Source organism: Callorhinus ursinus, unplaced genomic scaffold, assembly GCF_003265705.2.
Source record: "Callorhinus ursinus isolate GAN/ISIS: 27379988/994484 unplaced genomic scaffold, GSC_fseal_2.0 scaffold32, whole genome shotgun sequence".
Lineage (NCBI taxonomy): Eukaryota > Metazoa > Chordata > Mammalia > Carnivora > Otariidae > Callorhinus > Callorhinus ursinus.
Window position 1 is genome coordinate 11,031,089 of NW_027397094.1, and position 15,395 is coordinate 11,046,483.

At 39.9% G+C, this 15,395-nt stretch overlaps 1 protein-coding gene across 1 annotated transcript in view; it reads right to left on the reverse strand.

Moving 5' to 3' along the window:
- Positions 1–15,395, reverse strand: part of RYR2 (ryanodine receptor 2) — a 728,853-nt gene that overhangs the window by 399,171 nt on the left and 314,287 nt on the right. The window contains exons 9-10 of the mRNA XM_073878937.1: positions 10,461–10,560; positions 9,645–9,741 (exon numbers count right to left, since the gene is read on the reverse strand). Of these exons, the coding sequence (XP_073735038.1) occupies positions 9,645–9,741; positions 10,461–10,560 (197 nt within the window). The remainder of the gene's footprint in view (positions 1–9,644; positions 9,742–10,460; positions 10,561–15,395) is intronic.

The following is a 15,395-nucleotide window of genomic DNA, read 5'->3' on the forward strand; positions in this document are numbered from 1 at the left end:
GCATTAAATTCTACACCCTTTTGTCAATTATGTTAGTTTCTGAATCCTCATGGTGGGAAGGTCATATACCACAAGGATTCCTCATATGCCCTTTTATAGTTATACCCACTTCCCTCTCTCCCCTGCTCCTACTTCCCTAACTTTGGACAACCATCTCTTCCATTTCTAAGATTTTACCATTTCAAAAACGTTCTAGAAGTGGAATCGTACAGTACGTACGATTCTGGGAATGACATTTTTCACTCAGCAAAATTGCCTGAAGATTCATCCAAGTTGCTGTATCAACAGGGCACTGCTTTTAGTTGCTGAGTCATGTTCCATGCCATGGTGGTACCACGGATTGCTCAATCATCCACTAGTTGAAGGACAGCTGGGCTGATTCCAGTTTTTGGAAATTACAAAAAAGCTACTCTTTGCTAAATACTTGTGTTTGTGTTAACACAGTTTGCATTTCTGCCAGATAAACACCCAGGGATGCAATTGCTAGGTTATATGGTACTGTATGTTGAGTTTTTGAAGCAACTGCAAAATGCTTTCCAGAGTAGCTGTACCACTTTTCAAGCAATTTATGAGTGATCCAGTTTCTCAGCATCCTCGCTAGCATTTGGCTATCAGTATTTTTGTGTGCCTTGGTCAATCTGTTTAGCGTGTATTGATCACTCCTTGCAGTCTGCCTTTACCACAATGACTAATGATGCTGGGCATTTTCCCATGTGCTTACTCGCACTCTTCATGTCCTCTCTGTGAAATACCAGTTCATGTCTTTTGTCCCTTTTCTAATTAGGTTGCCTTTTTTTTTTTTTTTATTGCTGAGCTTTGAGAGTTCCTTATATAATTTTAGGTGCTAGTCCTTTATAGGACATATGACCTACAAATATGTTCTGCCACTCTAGAACTTGTCTTTTCATTCTCTTCAAGTGCATATTTACAGAAGTTTCTCATTTTAATGATGTCCAGTTGATCGATGTTTTCCTTTTATGAAGATGTGCTTTTAATTTCAAGTTTTAAAACTCTATGATCTCAAAGACTTTTTTTCCTATTTTTTTCTGAAAGTTTTATAGCTTTATGTTTTACATTTCTGTCCATGATCCATTTGGAGTTAGTTTTTGTATAAAGTGTGAGGTTCGAGTCAAAGTTTTTTGGGTTTTTTTGGTTTTGGTTTTGGGTTGGTTTTTTTTGCCTATGGCATCCATTTGTTCCACCTGAATGTCTTTTAAGTTGAAAACTCCCTTCTTTTTCTGTCAGAGACAATCTGTCTCTCTCCCTTCTAAGACACTAGACAGAACAACTTCCTTGAATTTAGTCTTTAGGGAATAACAGGAAGGGAAGTATCTTGTACAAAACTTAAGCTTTCTGTGAAGTCACTAACTCCCCCTTTGTGGGGATAAAAAGCACACATACCACTAACTGCTTAATTGGGGGAAAAATAATGGGGAAAATTCGGCGAGCAAACCTACATTAACATCAGAGAAACCCCACAGGCACAATCTTCCATGTTGGTAAGTATGTGAATATTCTAGGAATGTGTAACATGCATCAGATTGTCAGAGATACCCACAACCACCCTGTTCTTTTTTTTGAAAATCACTTTTTCAAGGCTCAGCTTCCTGCTACAAGAATAGGGACTCTTCCCTGTCAAGTGATTTGAAGTCAAGGTCCTTCCAATACAGAAGGCTCTGAGCCAAGGATGTGGGACTCACAGGCTCCAAAGTAGTTTTCTATCACTCTGGTTGGTGTGCTGATTTAGTAAGATATATTTTCTTCCCCTCCTTGAAGTACAAGCAGATAACAATCTTTCGGGAGTCACCAAAATAATACAAGTGGGAGACCTCTGACCCTGCTGGGTGAGCCAGAGTGGTGGTCAATGCAGGCACCTCATCGCTCTCTTTCACCTACAGTAAAGTGCATGACATTTTTTTCTTCATTTTTATCTCTTGAAAATACAAAAGAATAAGCATTTGTGTGCAGATTCCCATATCCATGTCACTGAATGAGGCAATGAATATTGCAGTCCTGGCTGAAAACTGAATAGATGGATCAATAGAAGAGACTGATCCCCAATAAAGATAATAAATGGTAGTTTGTGACAAGTGCCATTATTTGTATGGGGCAGTTAAAGATAGTCCTACCACCAACATGGCCCCAACCAAATTAAGTTCAGCTGTGTTGATATATTACCAGACCCTAGATCCTGAAGCTCCATCTATGAGTCCTCTGAAAAATAATTAGGTTCACAGGAAAATGACCCCCACACAATTTCTATTTACAGTTGATAGTGAATAGCAAATTCAAACCAATTAGTGGAAAGAAAAGCTTATTTTATTAACTCGTATAGGCTAAGAAACTTACTGCTTCAGAATCAAAGACTGACAAAGATTCCTGCCTTGCTAATCTTCTTCAAAGGGTAGAATGGTTTAAGAGATGTTTTCTACAATTTAATTTGTAAAAAGACTGTGATTGGCCTCTCTCAGATAACATTTGCTTCTTCCTAGGGCACCTGGGTGGCTCTGTCGTTAAGCCTCTGCCTTTGGCTCAGGTCATGGTCCCAGGGTCCTGGGATCGAGCCCCACATTGGGCTCTACGCTCAGCGGGAAGCCTGCTTCTCCCTCTCCCACTCCCCCTGCTTGTGTTCCCTCTCTGTCAAATAAATAAATAAAATCTTAAAAAAAAAAATTTCCTTTCTTCCTGAACATTGTATGGAGATCTTACTAGATTGTGAGTTCCTTAAAGACAGGGGCTGGCTCTCACTCATTATGAGCAGCACACACCAAAATGCCTACACCATACTAGTCCCTCAATAAGCATTAAAGGAAAGGAGTTGAAGTGACTGAAAAGTAGGTCCAGGATTCAAAGGTTATTTCAGAGTGGAATTATAAGTGTTTGCATTTACACATTTGTCAAAGTAGAATTTGTGCTTCTGCAACACTCTTCTCTGTGCCTCTGAGGGTGTTTGGCTGAGCAACTGAGCTACGGGCAGGTGCTAAAGCAAACTGTCAGGACTGTCTTCACAGCAGCAGCGAAATCAAGAAGTATATGCCTACCCAGCACTGCAAGAAGCATTATGTATTCATTCAGGGGCTGAGTCCGTGATATTTCTATTCAAATTGCTGTACAAGAGAAAACAGGTATGTTTTGAGATGACACATCTGAATAACTGTAACTGAATCACTGTGATTAAAAACAGTATCCTTCTACTCCAAATCATTATCATAAAGAATCATATAAATAGGACTAGAGCAGAAAAACAGCAAAATAGATGTTGCTACTTTTACTTTTCACTCCAACCAGAACATAACCACAAAGGCATTTGGAAATTAAAAAGAAGAGGAAGCTTTTCTTTCTTTTTTCCTTTTCCTAAAAGATACTGCTTATACATCCAGTGAATAAATGAAACATGGATAAGTAAAAAATGGTCTTAAATTTCGTTGAGACGGGCACCTGGGTGGCTCAGTCGCTTAAGCTTCCGACTCTGAGTTTCGGTTCAGGTCATGATCTCAAGGATTGAGCCCTGTGTTGGGCTCCCTGCTCAGCGGGGAGTCTGCTTGTCCCTCTCCCTCCGCTCCTCCCCCTGCTCGCGCTGTCTCTCAAATAAATAAATAAATCTTTAAAAACCTTTTTAAAAAAATTTCATTGAGAAAATAACTGGAGGATTTCTTTTTTTAATGTTGATGTTTTTATTCTATTGTTTCCTTTTCAATTCATTCAACTTAAAGAATATCCAACATTTCAATTGGTTTTTTTTTTTTTTTTTTTTTTTTTTGTAAACTAAAGGGTCTCCATTTCGTAGATTTTTTTTTTAAGATTTTTTTTGAGAGAGAGAGAGCACACAAGCGGGGGCGAGGGGCTAAGGGAGAAGCAGGCTCCCCACTGTTGTGGGGCTAGATCCCAGGACCCTGGGATCCTGACCTGAGCTGAAGGCAGATGCTTAACCAACTGAGCCACCCAGAGCCACCCAGATGCCTCCCACCCAGTGAATATTTTTAATCTTTGGCCTTCTAGACCTTTCTTTTTTTAAAACAGTGCATTCCAGCCCAGTCCTTCCTTGAGAGAGTGGCTGCAGACCAAGTCAGCCTGCTTAAGGAGGACAGGCTGAAATAAAGTGCTGTGCTCTCTGCAATCAGCAGGGAGTTTAAGTTTGGGGAAAACAGTGAACCTTTCTCAAGGGAGAAGGGGCACAGAATAGAAAATAGCTCTCGAAATGTACTTACTCTTCCATCAAAACTGCTGAGCAAAGCCATGCTGCTCCCAGACCCAGGCTGAACAGGTACAGCCTTAGCTGTACCTTAGGAATCAGCCATAGCATAATTCCTAATCAACCTACACACATGGGACTTCCAACAAATCACACAGGTCATGAAAGGGAAGGGGGTGGAAGAGAAGCCCTCATATGATAACTTTATCTCCTTGATCATTCAGGAGCACAGAAGGCAGTTTTATAAGCTTCCTCCTAGGTGGTGACTGAGGGCATACCAATCCTGCAAGGATATTAGTCATCCAACTGTGTACACAGACATAAACCATGCATCTCTTTCTAGGCCTGACTGAGAGACATTTAATTCGTGGTATCAAACCCATCTCACGCCTTATCAATTATTTACAACTAAAGCTCATTAAATCATCATAATATCATACAAGGGGCAAGGAAGCAAAAAATACTGTCATGCATACATATGGCAGAGCTCCTGCCTGCTAAGTCACATTCTGGAAAGCAAATGTAGCATTCATTTCCAGATATTGTCAGAAACAATAATTTAATTGTCCTGCATTTGAAAGTAGCAAGACAGAGCAAGTATACTCCAATAGTGATAATAATAAATAAAATACTAATAAAAATTTAAAAAAATTATAAAAAAATAAAAATAAAATACACTAATTTAAAAGTACAGCATACTTAATTCAGATAGTGCATATTTAATGCAAAAGTAAGTGTGTGTGCACATAAAGGAAATGCCTTTGTTTGTATTTTATTACGCTTCACATAAAAATGGACAGAAGTAATAAGATGGAATCCAGAGACAGATCTAGGGCAGAAAATACTCCCTATATAAAATAATTTCATGCTCCAAATGAAAATTGGTAATCAAATTTCCAGCCTCCAGAATGAAAGCTTATTTTTAAGTCAATAATTAAAACACTATGTTGCATCTGACAAGTCCCTGTTTCTCCTTAATGTATTCTCACTATCCGCAGAGCTTGAGTAAGAACTAAGAAATTACAATTTAAGCTAATGCTCAAAGTATCTCTCCCTTTTACCCAAATGCTCACGACCCCTAGAGATTATATGTTTACTGTTATTAAGACAAGCTTTATACCATAAGTGATTTTATAGAGCCACTGCTTTTCCTGGACAAAAAAAAAAAAAAAAAATCTCAAGAAATTTAAAATAAATCTATAGTGCTGCTGAATTTCACAAGAAATGTCAGAATGCAATACAGAAATGTAAGAAGAGTGGAGAAAATTGTAAAATTATTTAACTTGGGTAGGGCCTCATTCGCCCACTCAATTCCACTTAATTGAATGGGACACTGTATGCTCTTCGTGCTAAGAGTTTTTATTAATCTTCCCATGAGAATGTATAAGTAATCACTTCCACGTACAAATTTAAACGTGAAGAGGAAATTAAAGATAACTCCATTGGTCTCTAGAGTTATGGAACCCAGCCCCGAACTCATTTTCAAATGCTACAATTACAGTCGTGTCATTGGAATGAGGCATGGACGGATCGACCAAGCCAGTCAGGAACAGAGCATTTAGGACCAAAATGTTCCTAACTTATTCGGAAGTAACAGTTACTTCTGGCCATCTCCCCATTTCCACTGCTTCCTATAACAAATCTGGTTTGACCTTAGTTCTTTGACTTTTAATAATAGGACACAATTAATGAGCATAAGCAGATCAAAAGGACAGCAAAGGGCTGTGAGGGAAAAGAAATGTTTGGTATTTCCCTGGAACTTCTCCAGCTTTCAAGTCGCTGTCCAAAGGTCAAATTATTTTCACTTTTTTTTTTTTTTAAATGAATCAAGATATATATGATCCTAGGTTATCCTGCTGTTTTTCTTCCCCAGTATGGATTCATATCAATTAAAGAACTTCTGCCTTCAGGCTGAGCTGCCCTTTGCCTCCCCGAGTCACCTAAGGCACCGAAATGACTCCAGATAAGAGCAGACAGAGATATGGTGATTAATGTAACATAATAAAATTAAAAAAAAAAAAAAAAAGGCAGACAGAGATAAACAAATTTCTACACCGTGATATTAACAAGACTTGAAATAACAGAGTGCTCGGTGAATGTGAAATTGAAGAAATTATTTTTATCATTTCATGCAAATCAATGCCCAATCTCACCATTTAATTTAATGAAGGCAAATGTAACTCTCCTTTCAGAAACAACACCCCCTGGGCTCCTGCTGCATATTTCTGACTCATTTTCTCCCTCGAGTCATGATCTGACATCTATTTAAATCTAATTTCATCCGTGTAAACATGCTGTATGAAGGGCACAAATGGAGGTGTTCTTGCTGACATCACTCCCTAGAAAGAGCTGTGATGCAAACTGCATACTGAGATTAATTTGATACAGAAATTAACAACATTAAATCAAGAATGATATGAGAAAGGACAGACTTTAACCCGTGTGCAGTGGGAAAGTGGGTCCAGAACAACAGGAAAATACCTTTGAAATGGCCCCTAGTCTTCTCTGCAGTAATAACCAACTACCTACAGAATCAGGAGAAAAATCCACTCTATAAGGAAATCACCTACTGAACCTACAGGTTCTCTAAAGTCCAGGAGATATGCAAAACGGTACTCATTGCCAGGGAGCTTAGCTGAGGAAATCCAGGGTCTATCAGACACTTAAATTTCATTTAAGAATGAAAACATTCAGCTGTTACAACGAAAACTATGCTCATCCATTCCTGGCTTCCGAACCTTAGCAAGAATCAGGAGCCCTTCCTCACCCCACACCTACTCCGTTCAATTCAAAGAAAAGAGAACTTTGTTTGCTAGAGTTTAGACTCTCTTCCTCCAAAGTCAATGCTCTATTAAGCTTTCATGCACATGCCTGGGGTCCCTCAAATTTTTCCCTGACTAAATGCTGCTCTTCTGCCTAAATAATAATGCCATTGACAACAAAATCTGTTGATCTCTTAATATGCGTCAAGTATTCTACCTGCCTTTTTTCTTCCTGAATCTTCACAACAATCCCACAGAGCAGCAGCTAATGTTTAAGCTGCATTTTACAGAGGAGCAAAGCAATGGTTCAAGAAATTCAGTCACCCCACGAGTCCGACAACTACGAAGTGGCAGAGCAGAGGCCCAAACCCAGGCTGTCTAGCTCCAGAGACCATTTCTTTAACTACAACTCTCTCAACTGTCTGTAGAAAGAATAGAAAGTCTCTAAGAGGGGCGCCTGGGTGGCTTAGTGGTTAAGCGTCTGCCTTCGGCTCAGGTCATGACCCGGGGTCCTGGGATTGAGCCCCGTGTTGGGCTCTCTGCTCAGTGGGGAGCCTGCTTCTCCCTTTCCCACTCCCCCTGCTTATGCTCTGTCTCTCTCTCTCTCTCTCTCTCTCTCTAATAATTAAAATCTTTTTTTAAAAAGTCCCTAAGAATCATTTAAGGGTTTCATTTAACAAATCAAGGAATAAAGACCCCAAAGACTACAACACAACCTCTTTTTGCTCCTATGTCTATATAAACATAACACGGCATTTAACACATCTGTCCCCCAAACCTCCTTTGGCTTTCATAACTAACTTTTCTGGTTCTCCACTCAACCATCATGCCAAAGCTTCTTTTCCCATTCACATCCCAAATGTCAACATTCTCTGGGATGCCACCCTTGGTCTCCTCTCTCATTAGTCTAGTTCAAGGTTTTACAGACTTTTTAAAGCAAGGCCCCAACTGACAAACACAGCCCCCTAATCCCAGCTTTGCCCTTCCTACCTAGGACTCCCATTCCTTCAGCTATCCCCTGGGGCTTGGGATTCACATCCAAGGCAAGCTTCGCCCAAGTAAAGGACTCAAAACTTCTAATTTCCTGTCGGATTGTCCCACAGAGCCCCGGTCCTCACCACTGTCCAAACTTTAAGTCAATCCTTAGTATGAAATACGCATGTCTCATACGATCCTTAGCACCATCTCTCTTCGCTCGAGTCAGAAATATCAGGACACCCTGGATCAGATACATTCCCTCACAGTCCACAGTAGTTCATCCCTAAACCAGTCAATGTGACCTAAAATGTCTCTGGTCCAGGTAGACTTCTCCATTCTGATGGCCACTCTCCAGGTCAAGTTTCTCCCTCCTTCTCACATGAATGCCTAAAAACAGCCCTGTCCTCGTTGATTTCCCTGATTTGGACTCTCTTCATCTTTGACCCAAGCTCCTCCTGCCCATCAGACCTATCTATTTCTTTACAAGAGATCTGACCACTTCACCCCCATGCCACCCTCCTTCCTAACTACTTCAGCGTAAAAGCCAGCCTGTGGGAATGGCACCAAGGATCCTTCAAAAGCTGACCACACTGGTCTCTCTTGTCTAGTTTCCACCTCTGATTCCATCCTTCCCCTGGTCACTGTGGGAAAACTGTCATCCCCTTGAGTCTTATCTTTATTCTTCTGATGGGAATTAATTCCTCAAACCAACTGCCTCTTGAATCCCCCTCGTCTTTTATACAAACCCTATCAACACCATCAACATCTCCTTCCTAACCTAGCATAAGCAGCATTTTCTGTTGACAGAATTTTCCAGGCTCTGTGTTTCACCCTTCATTACAAGCCAGGTCCTGCCTGGTCAGAGAGGCACGACTAACACCCACGTCTCCAAGGGACTTTTCCCAAGATTAAACAGCTAGTTAATTGAGTATTAACTCTCTGAATGTTCTCCAAGTTATAAAAATAAATATGTATAATAGTTACCTCTCTCTGTTAAATATTGTGAGCCATGTCCATTAAAAGAATTAAAAACCTGTAATAAACCATCCAGACAATGCCTTCTCTCACAGTAATCTCTCACTTGTGTGTTCAACTCACTATTCACCCATTAATTCATCAAAGCAGAACATTCAAATCATCCTAAATATCTTATGGCTTTGCACTATTTGTGGACTTTTCCCAGTGATTCAGAGGACTTCAGTCTCCGCCCAGTGCCAACAAATATTAATGTGAGAGAGATAACATAATCACATAAAACATTAGGGAGAGTGGTCAATTTTATTACGTATGTATGTAGGTGGGAGGCAATAGAAAAAGATCCCAAACTTCTGTGCCATTTGAGAACTCTGACTTTAAAACTGAATTTGAGCCTAAATATGCCAGAAAGAAAAACTATTCAAAATTAATGAACATTTAAGGAAGTTTTAAGTAGTTTAACGTGTTCATTCCTTCCACTCTGTATGTTTTAATCAATAGTTCTGACCTTGTTTTATTTTTACAAAAATTTCCAGCAATTCTATCAAGAGGTCATAAAAACAGAACATAAGAGAAAACTTCTAAAGAGGCCAACACATGGATCCCTTCAGTGGACAGAGGTGTGTTAGTGGCCCACTTTCTATTATGCGAATGGCCTGAACAGACATATCCTTAATTTCAACAATTATATCAAGGCAAGGAAATGCAAGGCTCAAGGTGCGGGGCTTGGTACCAACCTCCGCTGCTCTTCCCCGTGTTCTCCTGAAGGGACAGTGAGGCATTCATCCATGTGTCCATGCAGCAACCTGAGGACGTCACCACCAATTAGATACCCTGTAAGGATTGAAATTCAGTCACATTCGAACGGTCATGGTCAGATGCTGATAGCCAGACAGACAGATCATCTGGTCTGATCTTCTCTTTTCATAGAGAAACAAACGTTTAGTGAGGCTTCAGTACCTGGCCAAAATCATGGAGACAAATGGTGCCACCTGCCTGCCAACTCTGAGCTCAAGGTTCCCAAGTCCCACAGGTAGTGATGTCCCCACTAAAAAACACGACCTCAAAGCCCGTAAAATCCTCCCTTTAACATACAAACATGGATAGGTTCAGATTTGAACCTGTATAAGTGAGAATAATCAGAACATAAATGCAGACATTTCCTGAGAAATCCTGATGCATGAACACCATGTGATCTGGCTCTAAGTCACCCAACCATGGAAGATGAAAAACCTCGATGTTAGCCTAACTGAGCAACACCCTGAGGCCAAAACATTGGAGCAAATAACATCTAGAAGGCTCACCTATAAACCACACACAAATAAGCAAAACCTACAGAAGCATAAGAATAAACATAAAAAAAGATCAATCTTCACACAAAATTCATTTTAAATAGCGATTTGAACAAGATTCTTTTAAATGTCACATATCTGCATTCCAGAATACTCTGACACAGAATGCTCTAATTACCAATCTGCTCATTATCACAATTCCAGAGATGGCTGTCAACTGTGCATCTAGGATGAGCCCTCTCCTGGAAGTGGAGTTTTTACCTTGGGCGGCTTCGCTTCCTGAGCTGATGGGGGCCACGCTCCAGAGAGTCTGCTGGAAGGCAGCATCCACGTGTAAGCTGCCGTTGCCATAAGACAGGTGCTGTGGGAGAGGAAAAAGGAGGCATCTCTTCAGGTGCTTCAAAAGTCTCATTACCTAAGCGCTCCTGGCAGTTGGAACTTAATGCTGCAGATTTGGAAATGTCCACTGAGAACATCTGTTTCAATCCTGTCACTAAGTCATCAAGAGACTAGAAGGAAAATGAGAGTTTGTTTGAGTTTTTCAGCTTCATTCTAAGCCACGCATCAGAAAACACACAAACAAGACTTCAAAAATAAATACATGTGTTAAAACAGACTACTTTCATTTAAGGTTTATTGATGGACAAAACTGTTCAGATAGTGGGCACTTATCATTAAAATTGTAATTAAGCGTTCTACAGATCACACTGCAACAGTTTTTTTTGACGGTGAGGTAAGTAAAATCTACTTGGTTTTTATAGGGTCCTCTGGGAACTTTTCTCTGCAATTTGGTATAATAGCCATTAGGTGGCAATGTTTCCTAATACGCATTTAAAACCGGGGCAATAAAATTCCTCCAAAATTCAGATACTACAAATTTCAGATTTTCCTTCTCAAAAATAGAAATGTACTAAAATAATATATTTCCTATCTTTGAGCCCTATCATATATGAGTTATCAAATGATTAGTAAAGAAAAACAAAATTATGAGCACAGCCAAATGTGTTGCTCATTTGACTAATCACTACTTGGCTGCCTCTAGAATTTCAAATAGACATAGAACAACCACTTTTTCCTTAGAGTCATCTCAGTAAACACCACCAATATTCCGGTAATGTTTCTGCAACACTTCTCCAAATCTGAGGACAGTCTAAGCTTTTAAAGTCTTTAACTATATTAGATTTCCCCCCAGAAATCTGACCCTCCTAGTTAGATGAAGAGCAATCACAATCACACCGCCATGCTCCACGGGTCATTCAGACCCTAATGTTCTCTTACCTAAACATACCATTCTCAAGTCACTAGCAAAAATAGGTATTTTGCTATCTTTCTCTTAGGAACAAAACCAAAGAAAGTTTTGACATTTGATACCTATACAGTCATCTTATCAATCATCTTTCCAATCAGTAAAATTAAAAGTTTACCAGTTGATGCAACAGATTTGGCCATTACTCATCCTGACCCCCTCCTCATCTCAAGGAGATGTGCCTGTTTCCAACCTCTTCACCTCAGGCTGTCCCGCTGACAGAAAATCCCAGCTGAAATTTGGTTATTCAATTTCTTCCCCAATATTAAAAGTCTTTAAGTATTTACAAATAAATTGCATGCGCTGCTTCCACAACCAAGAAAAATATATGTTCTTTCAGAACAATCATCAAACGATGTAATTGTTCTGTGTATTTTTCTTTCTCCACCTCATAAGCTATTAGACATGGTTCATGACTGTATACCTCACATCGAGCAGCGCTGTTCACTAAGCAAGTATGTGGGAGAACCTTTAAAATCAAAGTAGTTTAAACCCCAAAACTTTCTGAAGTTATTCCATAAATGTTCCTATTTCAATGACCTGAGTCAAAATAATGGCATGCGCGCACGCGTGCGCGCACACACACACACATCCATATGGATTTTCCCAAACCATGAGAAGACGATTCAGAATACCAATGCTTATATTTTTACTTCTGAATCTGAGTGAAAGCTCATGCCACATTATGATAAATAGGTTACCATCATTTGTTAACTCATCAGGTCCCACTGAATATGCTATGTGTGAAGCCCCGTGTCAAATATTAATAGAACACACTCTCTACCCTGAGGGTGCTTGTCATATGGAGGGAAGGTAAAATATATACACAAAATGCTATAGGTCAGCATTTTTTTTAAATGTTAGGTGAAATGTAATCAAAGTGCTACAGGAATGGAGAAAAAACATTTTAGCCAACCTAACTGGAACAGAGTTCATTACATGGAACCATGACGACAGGTGGCATCTGCACAAGACAGAAGGTATTTCCCGTGGGATGAGGGCTTTCAGGGGTCAGTAGCACTGTGTGGTCTCGGCGTCACATTTTGTAAACCAGTTTGGAGATTTTCATTTTTAATATACCAGAAACATCGTAATGGGAAGTGGCCTGGACCTCCTTAGCCCTCCAAGAGGCTCTGTTAACAGGAATGCTATGACAAAGAGCAGAGGGTCCCCAAAGGGGCAGAGAGATATGAGATCATCAAGTACAGCAGAGAGTTTCACCTGTGGGGCTTAGAGCATATGCTTAGGAATACAGTGAGAGATAGATCGATCCACAGAGAAGTCAGGTGCAAGGGCCTTATACTTCAGACAATAAGGAGTCACTGCTGTGGGAAAATAATGGGGGTGGGGAGGTGGGTTGAAACACAATTTTCAAATCCTATCTAAGCCAAAAGATAAATAATACGTATGAGAGGATCATAAAAATACGAAAATTTCAGTCTGCCAGAGAAAGCCCAAAAAATGTTCTTCAGATATTACACTGTATAAACTTATCTAGATAACGCTCACTCTTCTCAAGAAAATATTCTCTAGGCATAAGTATTTTGGAGGCTTCTAATTAATTTTGCTGCTTAAACGGCAAAAGGAAATCTGAGGAAGAACAACATCAAGTCAGGCCTGTCGCAGTAAATATTCAGAATGCCTTAACAAGTTCAATTACTAAAACAAAGATGAGTTGTCCTTAAAGCAAAACAGATGTTGCCGAGGTTGAAAGAAAAGTGGGCCTTAGGCTGAAACATGTAACTACTCTAGAATTTACGTACTATGGTAGCATCAACCCACCAGCAAAGGTCACCTTGACGTTTCTGTTAGTGACTCTCAAGACCTAACAGCCACAGGAATCATCAGGTGAGGATCTTGTCAAAAAATGCACATCTGATCTCAGGAAGTGCGGGGGAGGGGGTGGAGCCCAAGGCTGCTGGCCCCAGAACGGTGTTTTGAGTAATAGTACATTACCGGACAGAAGCACAAAATCTCAGCAACAGAGAGGATATTCTAAAATAACCAGAACTCCACTTTGGTAACTTTTAGTTTTCTTTGTAACCCTATGCATATATTTAAAGCATTTTAAAACCTTACGATCACAAGCGGTCAATAAGCTTTCTCAGGTTACCAAAGGGGTCCGTGGCACAAAAATTTTTTAAGAACATCTGAATTCAACCCTTATCAGATGCATCTATTTCTCTAAGTGTCAGGCACTTAGGCCCGGGTGAGCAACATTCTGGATAAATTATCATCCAGTGACGGGGAACACAAGTAAGGGAGACACAGAACCCCGCGGGCTTCATTTGTTTTCTTCTGAGAAAAATGAGGGGCACAGGACACTCTTTCCCAATCACCTGAGTCACAGACAGAAAAAAAGAAAAAGGCTCACAGTAAATAAATAAATAATGCACTGGTTGATAACCATAATTAGCTTGGAAATATTTATGATCGCAATCCTTTTTAGTTATCGATATTTTTATGCAACTTGAGGCAGTCAGCAACTTATTCTGCCATCAAAACACCTAGTACCTCTTATCAGAAATTCAGAGATGGGTAGGGGAGAGGTAGGGAAATTCTTAGGAAGGCCAGAAGAGCCTTCTTTAAGCATGTGTCATCACTCTTTAGATTGTGGGGTTCTGCTCTTCCCAATTACTTTTAAACATTTGTTTGTTTGGCAATGTTTTCATGGATCTTAAAAAAAAAAAAACAAAAAAACACAAAACCTGTCTATTTCTATAGGTGACCTAATTAAGAAAAAATTAGTCAAAAATCAGTGTTTCCAACGCAAGCAATCCAAACCACAGATTGAAGACTTCTGTGCATACCAACGTGATTTTACATCTTTCTAAACCAGTAAAAATTGTTTTGTTTGCTTTACCTTATTTTGTTTAGTTTGAAATAGATTCAACAGTCAGCAATACCTACTTGGCCATGTTTTCTGTATTTTAAATTGTTTATTTCTCTTCTATTTAAGCTGCTTTGCCCAAGTCTTCTTGAAAAGAAAAAATAAGTAGTTCCGATAGGAGCAAAGGAATTTTTTTCCCCCTCTTGGACATTCCTGAAAAGGGGATTAAGATATCATTCCATATTAAAATATGAAACGGCCAGATGAGAAAAGACAGAATTTGGATGAGTGGTTTACAACCGTTTCTAGAGATAAGACCCTTTAATTCCTGGGAAATCATGTAGAGAGGTCCAAGGTGTAATGCAGGGGAAGATGAGGCCTGGGGCTCCTGGTAGCCGACACAGCGCCCTCTTCTGTCCATGAGGCACCTCTGCAGAGCACAGGGTGAAAATGAGTCCCTCATAGTCCAATTTAACCCATTCAGCACCCCAACAGTTATGAGCTATTGTAGAGCACCAAATGCACATTTCGACAGTTTAACCTCAGCTTAACCGTCACTGTTAGTGGACAAAAAAACAGATCTAAGGTCAATAGACACTAACGACTACAAGTTACAAAATCAATGACTAGAAATGTTTATTTAGGGCAGTTAGTTTTAACTACTGTGTGTTCAGCCAAGAATGTGAACCTGACTTTCCATGCTAAGCCTTTATTTAAAATCAACTACCCTACTCCCTTCACTGCTCCTGTCCCAACTTTTTCTTCTGGTTAATTATCTGCAGTTTCCTTAACCATTCTCAATAAAAACAAACCTCCCAGGTAAACAGTGGGAGGAACTCATAAGCAATTCCTACATGTACCATTCACAGAGCCATGAGTCTTGCTTGGATCAAAGCATTTACTCCTCTTAACACCCCTGTGAGCTAGGTTTACCATCACTTTACTGCAGATGAAGAACCTGAGGGTTTTGCGAAGTTATGTGATTGGCCCAGGCTCATACTTACCAGGCCCTACACCAACTAACAAATATATAGACACACACAGCCCATTTTTAGGTATC